The sequence below is a fragment of the Chelonia mydas genome, chromosome 1, assembly GCF_015237465.2.
Source record: "Chelonia mydas isolate rCheMyd1 chromosome 1, rCheMyd1.pri.v2, whole genome shotgun sequence".
NCBI lineage: Eukaryota > Metazoa > Chordata > Testudines > Cheloniidae > Chelonia > Chelonia mydas.
In genome coordinates, this window is record NC_057849.1 from 237,799,154 (window position 1) to 237,820,097 (window position 20,944).

A 20,944-nucleotide genomic window follows, 5' to 3' on the forward strand; every position below is an offset into this window, starting at 1 on the left:
TTGCTCCGCTCTATGTCTTCCATCAGAGCTGCTTGTGTGGCATCACACTGTTTTGCACGGCGGCTCCTGTATTGGCTGTATAAATACTGAAGGATAAGGCGTGAGGTGTTTGTAATGCTCACAACAACAGTGTACAGCTGAGTGGGATCCATGCTTATCATGTTATGCCATCGATGTGGGTAACCCAGGCTTGCGAAAAAGGCTTGGTTTGTTTGATGTTGATTCCAGGGAGGAAGGAAGGTAAATGCGTCATGGGATGCTAATGCCATATTCCCATAACCACCTGCATCAATGTTTTGGTCCCATAAGGCATTGCAAGCCCAACCCCAAATTGGCTACGTGCTCTGTGGGATAGCTACCCACAGTGCAGTGCTCCATGTGTCAATGCAAGCCCTGCTAGTGAGGATGCACTCTGCCAACACAATGAGCGTAGTGTAAACACACAAGATCAACTTGCTTAAATCGGAGGCTCAATGTCAACTTACATATAAGTCGACTTAACTTTGTAGTGTAGACAGGACCTTAGTTTACTCAGCCTCAAATCACTAATATATCCTACAAAATATTATGCTGTGAAGATGCGTTTTCCATATGGCGATGTATTCATACAAAATAAGGAAATTGTGCAAATATAGGATTATTTTTTGTTGACATGCACTAGGAGAAATACCACAATATCACACTATGCCAGTTGTTAAAAAAGTGGCAAGCCTATGTAAGACCCAAATTTGTCTTCATCCCACACAAACTTGTAAACGCTTGTACACTAATTTTAGGCTTGATATCCTGTATAGGTTTCAGAGACTAAAGGATGATGGATCTCCAATACTTAAATGTTCATACTTCCGCAGATATAGCATTTTTAGAGTTCAATAAATAGTTTGTAAACTGTGCCACTAGGTGGCAACATAATGTCTCTCTCTCTTACACAATTTACAGGCAGACTTGGAGCTGCTAGAGGCATTCCATGTGCACTGTCAGCACCAAATACTGAGTATAAAGTGGTTTGACTTTGAGTGAACTCTCACAATTGTGTAGAGATCTGTCCTTCCTTCAATCACTCATTTTATTAAAAAGTGGTGTTGCATGCTCATCAGCCATGTCACGTGGATGGACAAAACGCCCTCACGCTGTGTTCTCAAACTCACTAGGGATATGCTAAGGGGTACACGCTCTGACCTTACCTAGTGCCACTCATGAGGCCTCTCCAGAGATTTGTGGATTTGCAGGATTGAGCCATATCTGGGAACTTCACTACATGACGGCTGGTGCAATGCCATCAACCTGGTCGCTCTGTCTGGTCGGTGCAACAGTCCTCAGTACAGTATATATGTTTATGATGATTACACACACAAGAACATTTCATATTCCATCCACTAGAGAGCAGTGGTACACATACCTGTTACAGTGGAAAAGATAAAAAAAGATATAATTAGATAATAATTCTTGTGGGAAATTTGGTAATCTTGACAATTGTATACCTGTTAGTGATTTTAGGAAATCCCGCAGAAAAAAGTTACTTGAAATAATGAAGCTTTAAAAAAAGTGTAACTCCATGTCTGCGATCCAGTCCACATAGGTAAGGCTATAGCTTACAGAATTGTTGGAGAGCTAAGAAAGAAGAAGATAATGGCAAGTCTGGGATCTTTTTTTAAAATGAAGTACAAGGAGAGAGTAAGGTATGGAAACTTTGTTTGGACAATCAACACTAAATATAATAGTGTTCTGATTCTTTGTGAAGTTACTTTAAACGTGATCATGTTATAATGTCCAAGTTGCTTCCTACACTAGAAACTCCTGTACTTTAAAAAAAAAAATCTGTGTATAATATGTTCTTCTGTATTGAATGACTTGACAACTTTCATAAAGATTAAAGATTCATTCAAATAGCTGCCATAATGTCTCGTGCTATTATTTCATTAGATGTTAAGATGATTAGCTTGTGTCAGAATATTATTTGGTTTGAGGCACTGTAAATGTTCAGTAACCAGAGACAAACCAAAATGTAGGAAGAAGTATGGATATGACAAATATTCAATATGTAACTGAATAGTACTATTTTTCCAGTAATTCTGCAAACCAGAATAAATATATATGACTAAGGAAAGCTGTTTTAAATCTGGACACACAGAAAGAAATTGAAAAAACAGAATTATTGGTCATGTAAGAATGAACACAGTGTTTGAGAATGCTCCCAAATATGCTAGACGAGGAATGACTTAGGTAACGAAATATCAGTCAAGAGAGAGGAGGCAATAAATCTAGTTATTGTATCCCCGAAGTACTTCTGTAATGAAATCCTGGAACTGTAGCTCTAAACCATAAAAGTATTGTGGCCCTCAGTGCCCCCAGGAGGCATCATAAAACCATCCTCAAATGCATCTACAAGTTCTTGCTTCATATTGCCCAGCCTCTTGCCATGTTAATGCTCCCTGTCTCTTCCTGATCTTGGCTTCTTGTACTCTTCCATACTACCCCGTGCCTGGAATGCTCCATCCACCATGCCGTCCTGTGATGCAGTATTGCCAACCCAAAGCACTGAAAAATATTGAGATTTTACAAAATAATGTGAGATTCTTTATTTGCCTTCTGGTTTGGGGTCTTTTCAGGTATGTTCAGGTCAGGTTTTCAAGCTTTTTTTTGGCAACCATAACCCTGGGAATTTTTTTTAATGAAAGCAGCAATTCTCCTGTAGTGAAACGATTCCAGGTGCTTGGGCTGTAAGGAAAACACCAAATAGAGCAAGGGATTAACACAGCAACGCTGGGTGCTGCAGCCGGGTCACGGAGCATCACTGCTGTGTCACCGCATAACACTGACAGGCTCGTTCTGGGCTGGTAACTAGGCCAGGGACCAGCCCCACAGGGTTACCAAGTCACACGACCGGGCCCCAGCGCGCATGCGCGGCCAGCCGCACGAAGCCGCCCCGCGTCTCGGTTCCCATTGGCGCAGGGCGGTGGCGGTGGTGGGCGGGGCTGGAGTGACGCAGCCCCCCCCGCATCTGTGACCCGACCGACCCGGATTTGATTCAATCAGATTCCAACAAGCCCGGAGGGTCTCCAGCCACCGTCACCCGCCGTCCTTCTCCCCGCCGCGGCCATGGCGCTCAGTGATGCTGATGTCCAGAAACAGGTACCGGGCCCGGCCCGCTCCGCTCCGCTCCTCGGGGTCAGGCCGGTGCGCGCGCGCCAGGGCGGCCCCAACTCGGGCGGGAGGGAGGGGTCAGGCGTGATTCTTCCTCGGGTCCGTTGCTAGAGCTGCTCCTCCCCGACCCGTCTGCTCTGCCGGGGCCATGCCCGGATCTCGGGGCCCTGGTGACGGGGCGGGGGCAGCTTCATGTTCCTGGGGCTGCCGGTGTCCGAGGCACTGGGGAGCTTTGGGGGGCAGCGTTCGGGGCCGCGAGCCACTGCATCCCCCCTCTTCCCCCCCCCCCCATCCTCAGGTCTCCCCATGGGATGTGGGATCCTCCCTCGTTTCCTGCCCTGGGGGGCTGCGTCGCCTGGCCGCGCTGCCGTCACCGTGCCCAGGACCTGGGCTAGGAGCAGCTACCGCGGTGGCGGTGCTGGCCGCATCCGTGCAGTCGGTGCTGGAAAGTGCTAGGGGCCTGAGTGGCCGTGGGGTTAGACGGCTAGGGGGCTTTAGCCACCCCCAACAGTTTAGAGACCGCATTCATAACCAAAGCCTGGGTTAGGAGGAGAAGCTTGTTTATCTCTCTCCATTCAAAGTGGACATGTGTTTTTTGTCAAGGTACAAAACTACTCATTAAAACAACAGTCGTCAAAAATAAAAGCTGTCTCATGCCCTGCTGACTGGGGTGACAGAGATAGTGCTATTGATATTTAAGATATTGGTAACCTATTACAACACTCCTAGCAAAGGTAGCTGAGTAAGACACCTCCCTCTTCCCCCATTTAAATGAGTCGCTGCCGAAGGAAGAACAGTGACAGCCTTGTACCATGGAGAAACAGAAAATGGAAAATCCTGTGAATAATACCCATGTTAGCCGGTGAATAAGGGGCTCTGACTGCAGACTGAACAATGTAATTCAAAAAAAAAATCAAAACTTTGTATTGGAGGCTCAACACATCTCCCAGTAGCATTGGAAGCTCCTGTGTTGATAGCAGACTGGGGGGTTGCTAAAGTATTTGGATGGCCTCTGAAAACAAGAGATGATGAAAGTGGTCATGGATTATCTTTTTTTTTTTTTTATCATATTATCGTGCAGGTATCAGATCACCCTAACACGCATCTGGTGTTTGTACATGACATCAGATTTTTTTTCTACAGAAATTAGGTATAAACTTGAATTTGATTATAATGGCTGAGCAGTACTCGCTTATAGTCTGGCTCCTGGAGCGTGTACAGTCTTCAACTGTCTGATGACTTTTGCACTTCAGATCTGCAGGGAAAGCAGTCGTCTGACTATAGGAGCTTAGATTGTGCTGCTCCTTTGTAAATTTCCACTGAAGGCTTGTCTTTTTAAGCTATCTGGCTGTCCTTTTGAGTGCGGACACACGCTGTTCTCATTGACAGTAAATAGTGTCCTTGATAACAAACTGGTATGACCTGAATTGCAAATGGTGATGAAAATTGCACAGATCCAGTCAATGCTGGTCAGTGAACTTTCCTCTCAAGTGATGGGCAGATCATACAGGTTTGATGCAGGATCAGCAGTTCTTTCTCAGTTCCCATAAACGCTTTCTGCATCTCTTCCCTTCTCATTCAGCAAATCTGATTGGCAAGGGACCACTGTGTAGTGAGAACACAAACAGTAACTTAGCATCCCTATTTGCCTTTTGGCGATCCTCCCTTAGCTCCCTACCTTCACTTGCACAACCAAACTTTTTGGCATGTTCGCAGTTATCATAACTTGAGCTGGCACTGTTAGTCACTGTGGGACTGAACTTGAAGGGTGAGCTTTGACATTGGAAGGGCAATAGATCCTAACACTGGAGCTCTGTTCTGTATTCAAATCTAACAACTGTAATATATCTGTAGTTGGATTTTTTTCAGCTAAAAAGTAGGGGATGAGCATGTCCTTATGTTAACTGAAAATGCAAAACACAGTAAACTGCATGACAGGTCAGCAGGCATATAGGCCCTGACAGAGGTAGGAAGCAGTTTGACCGTATCACTTTTAATATGCTCAATATTTTCAGTTTTTAAGAGACCCTCCCATTGACTATTTCCCAGCAATACCAACACTTGATTCATTCTGTAGACAGTAGTTTGAAAATTGTGTTGCAGTTGGTTGAATAGTAAGAGAGCCCTTTTGAAGCTAACTTAATATATTATCTACTGTCTGTGGAAATTTAATCAAAGACTATTACAATTCTTGGATAATCTACTAGCCTTCTTTCTCTAGGAAACTCTCTTGGGCAAGGGCCATCAATTTTAGGAGAAACTAAGCTCTCCTTCACAAAAATAAAACTAAGTTTGCCAAATGTCCTATTAAAGCTCACACTATTTAGAGATGTGGAAGTCCCATCTTGTTCTCTGCATTCTGGAAAAAACAAAATGAGCCTTTGATCCCCTCAGTCTGGGAACTCAAGCTGTTCACAGGAATAGTATTGCCTGCACACATCAAACAGTATGCTATGTGCTACTGAGATGCCAACCTGGGGAAACTCTGTAATGTCACATCATTTCTCTCTGATCCTCTGAGTAAGGAGGCAGAGTTTCTTGAGGCACTCAATGTAGTTCTAGTGCTACCAGAACTAATTCTGCCAAGTAGTATGATGCTACATACCCGCTGCTGGGAGAGACGACCAAATTGCGATAACTCCTTTTATTCTGAATCCCACTGAGAGACTGTGCGTCCAGCTTAGTTTGACTGCTAAAATCTGAAAATTAACTCAATCGCTAACTCTTTCCCTCCCCACCGACTCCCAGTTCTACTCCCTGAAACAAAGCCGGAGTTCATCCTTGGTTTGATCTGGCCATTGGTAAAATCACTATTCATGCCAGAATCACTTTCCTCTGGAGGACTGTGTTTCCTTCTTTTATGATGGGCCCTATGCTCTGGACTTCAGAGGATTTTAGAAATCTGTGGCCCAATGACTTCATCCACAAAGTGGGCCCATAACTCGGTGTCATATAATCCCTGAATCTAAATCCAAATTGTTGTTTTGGTTTTCAGAACATACTCCATCCACTTGTTCTGCCTACCTGTCTGAACTTCTCCATCTATGGAGTCACTTCACTTTCCCCTCATCCCCTGAAGCGCATGCTCTACTGCACACATTTACCTATCTTCCTAATCAGATCCTTTTCTCTGTAAAGCATTTTATAGTCGTGTACAAAGGACACTGTAAATGGGAATCCTTCCTGCATGTTGCTGTGGCTTGCCTTGTCCAAGAAAAGTCTCTTCACTACTATCTGTATACTGAAACCATCTGTACAGTATAGGCCACTCAGTGATTAGCATACTCTTGCCCAGAGTTGGTTACAACATAGTTTCAAGTTGCAGTGTAGTTGGGACTGCTATTGAACATGTCCAGGGCTTTACTCTGAACTTCTAGCCCAGTCACAGAACAGTGAAGTTTACAATACATATTGGAATCATATTGCAACTTGGTCCCCTGACTGTTGCATGTACAGCTCAAATACTGTTTTTAAACAGTTCTAGGTAGAAAGGTTCATGTGTGCAGGTCCTTGAAGCAGTTCATAATGCACTTTAAGTTCCTCCCCACCCACCACAGACTATTGTGCAACTTTTTAAATACACTTATAATCCAGGAAAGTGCTGCTGATGCTATCCAGAGAAAGTGTTAGATGGAACCCTTTCTAAACCATCCCCTGGCTGTTTCTCTTCTAAATTCTTGTGACTTGTGTGCTTGTTAGGTGGGAGGAAAACAAGAACCACTGTTTGTGAGATGGGATTGGGTGTGGGGGGGATGGAAATATTGTGGAGTTCAAAGGAAAAGTTTGTTTCTCGTGCAGGTGCTTCACAGCAGAATTTAACTGTGTCCGTTCTATTACAGATCAAGCATATGATGGCTTTCATTGAGCAGGAAGCCAATGAAAAGGCTGAAGAAATAGATGCCAAGGTAACAAACAAAAAGAGCCATTTGGATGGTTTAATGTCAGGCACTCCAAAAGGAGGTGGATTGCATCTGATATTCTGAGTTGCTTCCCAGTCATATCATCAAAAATAGTTCTACAATATTCCTAGAAGCTACTTTACTTTTTGTCATATAATTCCTGTATGTGGAGCAAGTTAACTACTGATTAAAGTTAAATATTTTAGTTTGTGCCAAATTGATACAATCAAGGGAACTGAGCTGAAGCTGCCCTTTCACCCAGTCTCCTTATTAATGCCTAGATGTGAACACATTTGTACACCAGATCACATGTTGATTTGTTAATACTTCAGGGGAGCTAAGGGTAGTGTGAGCATGGATTTTGCGTAAGACATAGTGGGTTAAATTGGTCTGTCTAACTTCAGTGGAGTTACAGAGATGAATGTGACCCATTTCTACGTTTGTTTTACTTAGGACTTGTGTACACACAAACTTTCACCAAAATAACTAAATTGGTTTTAATTCTCACTTCTTGTTTTTGGTGTAAGTTTGTGTGGACGCTCTTATTCCTAAATAAAAATAGGACAGTTAATCCATTGCGAGCTGTGATTTGCAGCCATGTTAAGGAACCACAAAATAGATTTAAATGGGGGAGGGGTGTGGAGAATGGGGGAAGCATGAACGCTTCTGTGTTAACAAAATGGAATGCATTATGCCAAAGTTCTAAGGATCCACTAATCAATCATTAGTGGTTGACTACATTACACATCAGGGCCAATTATGTCAGTTCATATTGGAAAAGAAGGTCTAAAGCAGGGGTTCTCAAACTGGAGGTCGTGACCCTTGTGAGGTTATTACCTGGGGGGGGGGGGGGTCGTGAGCTGTTAGCCTCCACCCCAAACCCTGCTTCACTTCCAGCATTTATAATAGTGTTAATATGAAAAAAGATGTTTTTAATTTGTAAGCGGGGGGTTGCAGTCAGAGGCTTGCTGTGTGAAAGGGGTCACCACTACTAAAGTTTGAGAACCACTGGTCTAAAGTATGGATCTGTTGGAGTGATAACCAACATCTTGTTGAAATGAGATTGTGAATATGATCAGTTTAGCACAGTAGTTTACATGCTAGAAATGCTTATGGAAAGTGACTGAGCAAATATATTGCTTTTTTTTTTTCTTATTTCTTAAATTTAAAATGGGCCCTATTGCTTTTCTCAAAGTGTGGGTAAATAGTCAGGATTCACGACACTTTTGTAGCTGGGTATTTGTAAATAGTGTGCAGCTTTTACCACGTTTTCATATGTGAGGGGACCAACCATGCTCTAAGAAAGCAGTAGCTCCCTCCCACGTGTATCCTCGTTTAAGGATTAACGGTAAGTGGTTCAAGAACAATAAATAATTGTGCTAAGTTGACAGTTATAATTAGTGATTCTGTCAGAATCTCTCCCATCTCCTTTACTGCTGCAGTCAAAGATTACACCAATTCTAGAGTTCAGACAGAACAAGTGTCCTGGACTGGTTACTCCTAGTTAGCCTACTAGTCTTTGCTCGCTAGCTGATACTTGAAACTTGTATATCATCCCTATTTCAGGAAGGCAAATGATAGGTGGCAAACAAGGATATTGCAGTGATCAGCTTAACTGAGCAGCAATTAGTAAGGCCCGAGTTCAGCAAAGAACGTGCTTAAATCTCACTGGCTTCAGTGAGATATAAGGTACACGCTTAAATGCTTTGCTTAATTAGTACCTTGAGTCTCATCACCTAGCCTTTAGTTTAGTGAAGTGAAAGTTTATGGAGTCAGCCTCAATTTCAACTGTGTGACTTTCTCTGTAGGCAGAAGAAGAGTTCAACATTGAGAAGGGTCGCCTGGTGCAGACACAGAGACTGAAAATCATGGAGTACTATGAAAAGAAGGAAAAACAAATTGAACAACAGAAGAAAATGTAAGTCGCTTAGGCTGCCTGGCCTGCTACAGGGCTTGAAAAATCAGCAGCTTGCCAGCGATACAAAAACAATCTTTCGCCGGCAAGTGCAGGTGACGTAGCTAAACATTTCTGCAGAATGTGAATTGTCACATATGAAAAAAGGTTTAAATCCTTACCGTTGAGAAGAAAATTTGAATGTGGACTGAGGCACTGTAATCATCCTGAATCTGCAGACACACTGCTGCTACTGTTTACAGCTTTCCCAAACACATCAAAATTGGCAACTCTTGCAGAAGCAAAGTGAAGCTGACCAGGCATTGAAGCTCCTTACAGGAAAACCGGTCCCAATAAATTGAGGCTAGAGAGTGGATAGGTAATAGTAGACTCCAGCTCTTCCCCAATTGAGAGATTCTGGATTGGTTTGTGGTCAGGTAGGGAAGAGAAAACTTCTCCTTTCAGCAGCTGAGGGTACATGAGGGGCCTTGCTGGCAAGCTTCAGATACATCAGCCAGAGGCTAATTCTGAATAGTCCCATGCAAAGTTCAGGGATAACACCTAAAGAGAACAGCTGATGTGGTGGAGGGGTCTTTTGTGTTACTTTGGATAATAGATATCTAACAAACTCTTTATGCTCTGTCCTGCTCCATCGCTGGCACACCTAATTCTATCCATTCTGGTCTTGGTGGCTAGTTTCTCTTGGGTAGTTTTTCAGTTTTTGTTATCACTTGTGCAAATTCAATGGAGGATGGCTTTTATAGTAAGTGAGGAATTTATCATAGCTGCTTTTGAAGCGGATTCAAATAAGTGAATGGGCTTGCGTTCAGCACATACTGTGTCACTCTAACATGTAAAGCATGCTGTTAAAATATTTGCTGCACCTCTATTGCCATCTAAAGCTTGATGCACTGATTCAGTTTTTCCATGCAACTTGCAGTCAGATGTCCAACCTGATGAATCAGGCAAGATTGAAAGTCCTCAAGGCAAGAGACGACCTTATTGCCGTGAGTATATGTTGCCTCTATAGTAAAGGGACAGGGGATTCTCCCCATTGAAAGTTAAGGAATTACCGGATCCAACCACTAAACAAGCATCTGGTTTGGTTTTGTTTTTTCAAGTGATCCAATGAGATGTGTACTTGAAGCATACATAGACTTAAAAAAATGGCTTTGCTAGCTGTCTTTAAAAACCATTCTTAGGTGGTGGCCTTCTGTACATGTGAAGTCAGGCTTTTCTAGCATACACTAGTATTGTGTTTTCACAGCTACACTTTGCTGTTTAGGGAAGATATATCTGTCTGCCAGGAATCTCAGTTGCAGTCTGCGGTTGAGTTCAGCCCAGGACAGCAGCTGATCTTTATTCACAGAATGGGAAACGTCTCTTACACAACCAAGTGCAAAAAGAGGAAGTAACTGGGTGACAAGAGGCCCACAAAATGCCGAGTTGCTTCAGGCAACTAGAACTTAATGTATGCAGTGATACTGAATGGCTGGGCTTCAGCAAGCTTGGTAAGCACTTCCTGTAAATAAATACTACCAGAAAAATCCACCATAGTGGACTGTTTGTCTCTAACAGTGGCCCAGGGTGGATGGAAAGGCTTTCCTCTTGCTCTGTCTGGTGGACAGTTTATTCCTGGGAGCATGAAGACTTATAACCCCTATACTCATCTTGTCATAGATAATGGTTACATTCACTATGAATAACAGTAGCCATACTCCAATGTTACGAAAGGCCTCCGTTATAGCTTCCGTGAGCATAATCTACCAATCACACGATATGTAAAGTCCCTTGTCCTGTTCTGAGGCACACTTTTGTGTGTTTCGAATACTAGGTGGTGCTGCTGAGCTATCAGATAGTCCTGTTTGTGAGAACTACAGAAATCAAGAATAAAATACCATCTGTAGTATTGCTTGTTCACAACGCTGTTCTGAAAAAGGATTTGGTAGGAGGGAGTATCAGCATAGATTGATTCTTTCATCCTAGTGCCACATTTGTCAACCACTGTGAATTTGGTGAGATTTCTAATACTGTTTATTTAGAGGAGAAGGGTGAGGAAAGAGTTAACTCCATTGTGAAACAATCTATGTTGAATAATCTCTTCCCTGACCATGCTTTGAGCTGACTCAGTCACATGCTTCTGAATGGTGCATAAGACATTTCCTTCCTCGTTTTAAAGTATTTCAAGTCCTATTGTACTAGCTCTTACCTTGTTGTTACGTGGTCTCCGAAAGGCTGGCCAGTAAGGGATGGGCACTTCCAGAATTTCTGGATTCTAGGGCAGAAGGCATAACTAGGTTTGACAGTGAGGGGAACTTGGGATGGTCTTGTTAATACTCTAGCATTCAAAACATAATACACACTCTTGTTTATCAAGACAGACTTTCCTGCCCCATGGAATCACTTGTGTCGGTATTTCCCTGCTTCTGTTTTAAAGGCTACAACAGGACATCATGGGGTTGTCTACTGATATACATACCATAACCTTTCAGTTCGGGGGCGGGGGGAGAGTGTACTCGGATCGAAACTTTAGGATATTTTATTTTTTTTGAGGCAAAGAGGAAAGAATATTTGGAGGGGAGATGATATGGTAGATGGGAGCAGAATAACAGGGCAGCAGCAGAAATCCTTAAACGTGGACTCTAAAATAGGGTGAAGGACCTCTGTGAAGTAAGACTTGATGCTCTGTTGCCTCAGAACAGAGGATCCAGACTTTAATGTCAAAATTTACACGGACATTGACAGATGCAGCATTTTACATAATTTACAACACACAAATAGAGGTCCACAGCCATACTTGTTTGAGCTCTTTCAATAGATGAACAAAGTATCTATTTTTATTAATGAAAACAGGACACTAGGAGCTATTAAAAATTAATAATGGAACCAGGGATCTGGGCTGTGAGAATAATTAGTCTCCCTTCAGCCATGTTTAGGATGTGCTATGCTGCTTTGACTACCTTATCTTAGAGTATCTAACTTCTCAAAAGTGAAGACAGTCAGTTGAGCACTCGAAAAATACTGCTATTCCTTGGTACTGAATTCAGTCTAAATTTAATGTCATGTAGTAGACAGTACTATTCTCCCAGGCTGGAGTCTTCTACCTGGCCAGTTCTAGAACGTTATGATCACTTTGCAGATTTACATTTTGCATGTGAAGGATTTCCATACAATTTTGGGGAAGGGAAAAAAGTTGTAGTTGATTGCTCTCTAAGGCAGCCTGCAGTATATCATAGAAATGTAGGGCTGGAAGGGACCTCAAGATATCACCCTGTCAATTCCGTCTCAGCCTAGTGGCGATAATTTGTACCTAGACCATCCCTGACAAGTGTTTTGTCTAATCTGTTCTTAGAATCTTCCAGTGATGGGGATTCCACAATCTCCCTAGGTAACCTGGTTCCAGTGTTTTACTAGCCTTAATAATTAATTAGATTAGCCTTAATAGCAATAAATTAATTAGCCTTAATAGCAAACCTAAATCATCTTTGCTCCAAACTAAGCTGATTACTTCTTATCCTACCCTTGGTGGCCATGGTGAACAATTGATCACCATCCTCTTTGTGACATACTTTTACATATTTTAATACTTATTGCTTCCCCTCAGTCTTCTCTTCTCTTTAGATTAAATGTCCCCAATTCTTAATAGGTCAGATTTTCTAAACCTCTTACCATTTTTGTTGCTCTCCTCTGGACTCTCCAGTTTGCCCACTCTTTCTTAAAGTACGGTGCCCAAAACTGGATACGGTTCTCCAGCCAAGGCCTCACCAGTGCTGAGTAGAATGGGACAATTACCTCACATTGCATTAATATGACATTTCTGTTAATACATCCCTAAATGTCAATTTGTGTTTTTTTTTGTTTTTGCAATAGCATCACACTGGTTCATTCAATTTGTGATCCACTATAACTCTTAGGTTCCTCTTCCACAGTGCTGCTGCCTAGCCACTTACTCCCTGTGTTGTATTTGTGCATTTGATTTTTTTCCTTCCTAAGTGCAGTACTTTGCAGTTGTCATTGACTTTCATCTTGTTGACTTCAGACCAGTTCTCCATGATCTGCTGTCATACCTGAAGCAGCAGACAGTAGGAGAAACAACTCTAGCTCATTCAGCTAGAATAGCATTAATGAACTGAATAAGCATTGCTGGTGGATATGTAATCCTTTACTACAGTAGTAGCTCAAAGTTATGAACGCTTCAGGAATGGAGGTTGTTCGTAATTCTGAAATGTTCGTAACTCTGAACAAAACATTATGGTGGTTCTTTCAAAAGTTTACAACTAAACATTGACTTAATACAGCTTTAAAATTTTACTGTGCAGAAGGAAAATACTGCTTTCCCTTTTTTTGTGTAGTAGATAGTTTTAACACAGTACTATACTAGTTTTGGGGGGTGAAGGGTCTCTGCTGCTGCCTGAGTTGTGTACTTCCAGTTCCAGATGAGGTGTGTGTGGTTGACTGGTCAGTTTGTAATTCTGGTGTTCATAACTCTGAAGTTCTACTGTACTATGATTTTTTCCTTGCCTAGAAAAAGGGAATTCGTAGTTAACATTCACTTTGGGTACCGAACAGGGTAGTGGGGAAAGAAAACCTTTTGTGAAAGCTGTTGCTCAGTGCACACAGAGATGAGGGTCTGGACTGAATTTCCAGCTGCACTGTAAGCTTGCTTCTTGGCAGGGTGCATAACCACACTAGGAGTACAGGAGGATGGTAGGCATAGAACAAAACGGACAAACAGGGGGACTTTGCTGACCTGATCTCTTCTTTCTGTAGGATTTGCTGGCTGAGGCCAAGCAGAGACTTGCCAAGGTAGTGAAGGATGCTGCCAGGTACCAGACACTGCTGGATGGACTGGTTCTACAGGTAAAATACTCAAGCCGTAGTAAAAGGCTGACTGCATCCCTAGCCGCAAACACAGACCCTCTGTAGGAGTACTGCTGCTGTTTGGAGACTACCTTGAATGGGCATTTTTAAAACTACCACTTTCACTATACTCCCCAATCTTCGCTCACAAGGCCCCAGTGTACTTGAGATTGGGAAGAGAGGGGTGGGGGGCAGAAAGCTTAAATTCTTGAGCACTTTCATCGGAATATGAGAGAAACAATAGTGTCACAGTCACAAAACACAATATAACTGCTGAATCTTAAGCTGTCCTTAAGTGAGCACAGCTCAGGAGTGCACATTTCAGGAGAGATGTGCACATCTCGAGTTTCTACTGCACATACTCAGGATGAGCTCCTCAAATGCACACTCCTCCTCCTCTCCTCTCCCCTGCAAAGTTTAGGAAAGTGCACAGTCCTGTCTGTTTTCATTCCAAATTTTATACCAAATCCAGACTTGTATGGCTGTAGCTTTGAGCAGTTTTTTTCTCTGGTGTGGTATGTCTGTCTGTGATAGGTGCTGCTCCCCTAAACTACATGTATGGCTAAACATTCCACTTCAGGCTTTTTTAGCCCCGTAAGTTTTTCTTTTGGAATTCTTGCAAATGCAAGTAAGGGTTTTAATGGAAACTTGTACCTCAACTATAGTGGCCACCACGGGCAACTGCTCTAGTACAAGAACTTGTCATAAATATTATCCCATGTCCTTTTGCTAAGAACTCTTCAAAGTGTGATTCTAGTTTTCTCCTCTGCAGTCTAACAGTCTTGTTCTTCCAAATCTTGTTCTTTCCTGTTGCCACACTCAGACCCCTCAATGTTGAGGGTGCCTTGAAAACTGTAGTCTGCTTTTCTCCATAGCAGGGATCAATAGTGTACTTCTAATTGCCTGACTTACTGTCAGGCCCTGCCTGTTGCTGTTCACTTGCACACTGGATGACCCAGTCTCTCTGTCTTTTGGAATGAACGTTTGTCTTGGTCAGAAGTCTTGGTCTCATAGAATATCAGGGTTGGAAGGGACCTCAGGAGGTCATCTAGTCCAACCCCCTGCTCAAAGCAGGACCTAATCCCCAACTAAATCATCCCAGCCCGGGCTTTGTCAAGCCTGACCTTAAAAACATCTAAGGAAGGAGATTCCACCACCTCCCTAGGTAACCCATTCCAGTGCTTCACCACCCTCCTAGTGAAAAAGTTTTTTTCCTAATATCCAACCTGAACCTCCCCCACTGCAACTTGAAACCATTACTCCTCGTTCTTTCATCTGCTACCACTGAGAACAGTCTAGATCCATCCTCTTTGGAACCCCCTTTCAGATAGTTGAAAGCAGCTATCAAATCCCCCCCCCCCCCCCCCCCCACTCCCCCGTGTTCTTCTCTTTTGCAGACTAAATAATCCCTGTTCCCTCAGCCTCTCCTCAAAGTCATGTGCTCCAGCCCCCTGATCATTTTTGTTGCCCTCCGCTGGACTCTTTCCAATTTTTCCACAGCCTTTTCATAGTGTGGGGCCCGAAACTGGATACAGTACTCCAGGTGAGGCCTCACCAATGCCGAATAGAGGGAAATGATCATGTGCCTTGATCTGCTGGCAATGCTCCTACTTATACAGCCCAAAATGCCATTAGCCTTTTTGGCAATGGGGCACACTGTTGACTCATATCCAGCTTCTTGTCCACTGTGACCCCTAGGTCCTTTTCTGCAGAACTGCTGCCTAGCCACTCGGTCCCTAGTCTGTAGCAGTGCATGGGATTCTTCCTTCCTAAGTGCAAGACTCTGCACTTGTCCTTGCTGAAACTCATCAGATTTCTTTTGGCCCAGTCCTCTAATTTGTCTAGGTCCCTCTGTATCGTATACCTAGCCTCCAGCATATCTACCACTCCTCCCAGTTTAGTGTCATCTGCAAAGTTGCTGAGGGTGCAGTCCACGCCATCCTCCAGATCATTAATGAAGATGCTGAACAAAACCAGCCACAGGACTGACCCTTGGGGCACTCTGCTTGATACTGGCTGCCAGCTAGACATAGAGCCATTGCTCACTACCTGTTGAGCCCAATGATCTAGCCAGCTTTCTATCCACCTTGTAGTCCATTCATCCAGCCCATACTTCTTTAATTTGCTGGAAAGAATACTGTGGGAGACCATATTAAAAGCTTTGCTAAAGTCAAGGAATAACATGTCCACTGCTTTTCCCTCATCCACAGAGCCAATTATCTCCTCATAGAAGGCAATTAGGTTAGTCAGGCATGATTTGCCCTTGGTGAATCCATGCTGACTGTTCCTGATGACTTTCCTCTCCTTGAAGTCCTTCAGAATTGATTCCTTGAGGACCTGCTCCATGATTTTTCCAGGGACTGAGGTGAGGCTGACCGGCCTGTAGTTCCCCGGATCCTCCTTCCCTTTTTTAAAGATGGGCACTACATTAGCCTTTTTCCAGTCATCCGGGACCTCGCCCAACCACCATGAGTTTTCAGAGATAATGGCCAATGGCTCTGCAATCACGTCCGCCAACTCCTTTAGCACCCTCGGATGCAGTGCGTCTGGCCCCTTGGACTTGTGCTCATCCAGCTTTTCTAAATAGTCCTGAACCACTTTTCTCCACAGAGGGCTGGTCACCTCCTCCCCATACTGTGCTGCCCAGTGCAGTAGTCTGGGGGCTGACCTTGTTCGTGAAGACAGAGATGAAAAAAGCATTGAGTACATTAGCTTTTTCCACATCCTCTGTCACTAGGTTGCCTCCCTCATTCGGTAAAGGGCCTACGCTTTCCCTGACCACCTTCTTGTGGCTAACATACCTGTAGAAACCCTTCTTGTTACTCTTAACACTTGGCGTTGCAGCTAGCAAGGGATGTTATTTGGCCTTCCTGATTTCACTCCTACATGCCTGAGCAATATTTTTATACTCATCCCTGGTCATATGTCCAATAGAAGTACACTGTTGATCCCTGCTATGGAGTAAAGCAGACTACAGGTTTCAAGGCACCCTCAACATTGAGGGGTCTGAGTGTGGCAACAGGAAAGTACAAACTTCTTGTAAGCTTCTTTTTTGTGTTTAAGATCAGCAAGGATTTCACTGTTAAACCAAGCTGGTTGCCTGCCATATTTACTATTCTTTCTACACATTGGGATGGTTTGTTCCTGCAACCTCAATAAGGATTCTTTAAAATACAGCCAGCTCTCCTGGACTCCATTTCCCCCTCATGTTGTTCTCCCAGGGGATCCTGCCCATCAGTTCCCTGAGGGAGTCAAAGTCTGCTTTTCTGAAGTCCAGGGTCCATATTCTGCTGCTCTCCTTTCTACCTTGTGTCAGGATCCTAAACTCGACCATCTCATGGTCACTGCCTCCCAGGTTCCCATCCACTTTTGCTTCCCCTACTAATTCTTCCCTGTTTTTGAGCAGCAGGTCGAGAAGAGCTCTGCCCCCAGTTGGTTCCTCCAGCACTTGCACCAGGAAATTGTCCCCTATACTTTCCAAAAGCTTCCTCCATCTTATACCACTGTCCTCTTATTCCTGTAACAGTTTGGCACAGTTGGTGGTATCTGTTCAGAGACCAAATACTGCTGCAGGCCTTAACTAGAAGCTGCATATTTGCTCAGCCTAATGTGTGACTATTGACTCTTAGCCTGCCTTTTCTCATTCTTCTCAACCAACCCTCAGTGTTGTCCAGATTTAGTTGCCATTGCACCCCAAAAATTAGGATTATTTATTTCCTGCATAAACAAAACCATTGGTTACCGTGGGTTTCCCAGTAATCGATGGCCAGCCCTATTTCAGAATGACAGTACAAGGGGGACTTGTAACCAATGAACTTTTATCTTCACTGTATGAAATAAGTAATGGCAGAAAGTTGCTTAGTCTTATAACTAACCCCAGAAAATGACAGGAGCTGATGAATCAATAATAAGATGATGGGAGTTTCCTTTATCTCCTCTTACTATAGTTATCTCTCTCATAGGGTTTCTACCAGCTGCTTGAGCCCAGACTGAATGTCCGTTGCCGGAAACAGGATCTCTCTATGGTTAAGGTAAGGGGGTTCTGGCTACAGTAGCGTAAAATGTCTCCAAAAACAAAGCCAGGGATTGTGACTGCAAAGGTCTTCCACTTGGAACCTGTCTGGCAAGATCATAAGGCAGTGGGGCTGGGGCGATTCACTACCAAGTAAAACACTTCTGTTGCGAATACCTCATCTCTTGCACTATGCTTTTCAGGTTGGGGAGTGTCTTCCTCTGTTTGAAAAGCACCTAGCAAACTTTAGGTACTGCCATAATATAAAGAATGATGGCAGCTGCTTCTGGTTCAAGATTCAAAGGGAGGAGTAAATGTGTTAGAAAGTAGTTAGGCCACAACCATTTTTCCTACAGCACCACCTTCCTGGAGAGGCTGAACTAATGAATGAGATTCTGGCATCTAATTGATTATTTCCCCTCCATGCCTGTTCCACTAATGCAAACTAAGTAGCCATCAGTTCTGTGCAACACTCGCAGCGGACTCCATGTGTCTTTCAAATCTCTGGCCTGAAGTGGGATATCTGTTGTGTTCTAGGCTGCTGTACAGAAGAGCATCCCCATCTACAAAGCTGCTACCAAAAAAGACATTGATGTTCACATTGACCAGCAGACATTCCTGCCAGAAGATATGTAAGGAATACAGTAGCTTTTAGTGCTGGGTAGTAACTTGCTGGAGATTCAATGCACTGTTAACGGTTGAGGGAGTCTGAAACGTCTCTTACGGGAAATGGCAAAAGGGGTACCCCTGAGAGCACATCTGCCACTAGTTAGTGGGAGTCGACTCCTCCTGACACTGAATTTCTGTCCTCTTGCCTGCTGTGCAGTTTCCCAGGCAACTAAAGATGATAGTTATCTGGCTGCAGCCCCCAAACCAATTCACAGCGCAGGGGAATGTTTGGTCTAGGCAACAGCAGTTGGTAACTCAGTATAACTTCTCAGTCTGTTAGAGGTGAAAGGCATGCAAGTGCAGCCCAAGTTTAAGGTTCAACATAAAGCAAAGAACAAAGTTGTGAGGGGGAATGTGTGGGTTATACGTTTCCCACTGATAAGCTTTGTCCTCCAAAATTGTCAGAAAACTGGTTCTGTAACATAGAAAAAAACACTTGAATGATGCACTCAAGTTAAGATCTAATGAACTTGTTACATAGAGCTATAAATGGTACAAGAAATAACACTTCTAAAGGTATCTGTATAGTACATTGCCTCTTTTCCCAAAATCTGAAAACTAATCCTCATAGCCTAATTTACATTTATTGGGTAGTTGAGAGGAGGTTCAGCTGGCTACTTCAGTCAATCATTTTTCATACCTAAAATCTCCACAGGTCCCCTCTATCCTTAAAATGCTAGGTGGTGATGATTCTTACCCATTAGGATGCTCTGCCCATTGTTAAGGCTGTCTTTCTCTTCATCAGGTTATTTTAGCTTCCAGTGTAATGGGAGTAAGATTGGAGTCCATTTAAAGGCAGAAAGGAGGCCACACACTTCTATTGATTTATCCCTTTGACACACATTCTAGCAGTTGTTTGGGAGAGTGGCTTTTTGTCAAGCTGAGGTCTATTGTAATGTCTGTTTTCTCTCTAGTGCTGGAGGTGTTGAGATCTATAACAGTGATGGTAAAATCAAGGTTTCCAATACCCTGGAAAGCAGACTGGATCTCATAGCCCAGCAGGTGAGTTTGGGAAAGGGGGAGTTGGATCCCTCCCTACTCAATCTTCGTTGGTAAGGTGAAAAGCTTCATTTTGAAGTCAGCATCCCTTAGTCTCAATCATCCTCTTAATCTTCAAAGTAACTTATTATGGGATCAGGTCTCTTTAGATGGATGACAAGCAAAGGATTGGAAAAAGTAGACTTGAAAATTAAACTATCCAGCGAGTTGTATGGAGCTTGGGGAGGAGCACATCTCTGCTAGCATCCTCTCTTCAGAGTTTTATGCTCAGCTAGGTTCTTGAGAAGTTTTGGTTCTTTAGAGACTTAGTCTTTCAATAGTCTAACTGCATTAAAAGATCCTGTTACTGAATAGTACAAAAATAGATGGCGTTCATAAAACTCGACTGCTAGTGGCAGTACATGGGCCAATAGAGAGACCCACTCGACGAGTCAGTGTGAGAATCTTCTAAAGTCCAGTGTAGAAGGAAGACCTTGCAACCCCACCATGCCTCCAATGAATCTTGGTTTTGGCAATGTAGACCTCCCATTGTCTGCATTAGTTTTTTGAATATGATTTGCACTAGATGGGGTGATCGCATGCCTGAGCTTAACAGGTGAGTCCCTCTGGCTCAGGCTGCAACTGTGTTAGTGATTGCAGTCTGCTCCCAGTGAGAAAGTACAACTAGTATCTGGCGGGTGAACTTGTACATCCCCTAAAGAGTTGACTGCACTGACAGAAATACTCCATTCATTCATGTCTCCAGCATGGAACTGCAGTTTAGGATTTCTTAACTTTTGTGCATATTAAGTTGCTGTTAGTGCTTAACTATTTTAGTATTTATTACTGTGCCTCTAACTGGTGCACCTGCTCTCTCAACAGATGATGCCAGAAATCCGAGGGGCACTCTTTGGTGCCAATGCCAACAGGAAGTTTTTGGACTAAGCCTGAGGGAAAGTGGAATCTGTTCCACTGCCATATTGAGGAGAGATGCAAAAAAGCATCTATTCATTTAAACCCTAAAAAAAAGTACCTTTTTCAATGCTATAATGTGTTGTCCAATGTGTGTTCTTCGGTGGAATAATTTTGCATACCTGCTGCGCTTTGCCTGACTTATCAAGTGGTTACAATGTATTAATCAAAATGAGGTAAAGACCACCCCGTCCAGAAGTGACACTGGAGAATGAATGCAGTTGGGCTCTTGGCTTGTCCTGCACTCCTGTGGCTATAGTAAGATTAGTGATGGTGAAGTACTATGCTGCCCATCGAAGCAACCTTTCCAGTTAAGGGCTTCTCCGTGTTCTGTTATACAGAGGGCATGCAACCCTTCCCTGGGCGAGAAGTGTAGCTTTTTGCTTGGTCAGGCCCAGAGTTTTCTGTTCTGTATATGTGAGTGAAGTCTGAGCCTGTACTACTTAATTTATTAAAAATAAAAAGGTGTGTGTGTGTCTGTGTGTATATGGAGTGCACTGTAGTCTTTGACCAGCA

General features: G+C 43.3%; 1 protein-coding gene across 1 annotated transcript; it reads left to right on the forward strand.

Annotated features, from left to right (window-relative positions):
- The first annotated feature begins 2,913 nt into the window (after positions 1–2,913).
- Positions 2,914–20,914, forward strand: ATP6V1E1 (ATPase H+ transporting V1 subunit E1). The gene is made up of 9 exons (XM_037877674.2): positions 2,914–3,132; positions 6,984–7,049; positions 8,852–8,961; positions 9,878–9,944; positions 13,708–13,797; positions 17,760–17,828; positions 18,347–18,441; positions 19,393–19,480; positions 20,339–20,914. Exons 1-9 carry the CDS (start codon positions 3,100–3,102, stop codon positions 20,399–20,401), a joined length of 681 nt encoding a protein of 226 aa, XP_037733602.1. The 5' UTR covers positions 2,914–3,099; the 3' UTR covers positions 20,402–20,914.
- The last annotated feature ends 30 nt before the right edge of the window (positions 20,915–20,944 follow it).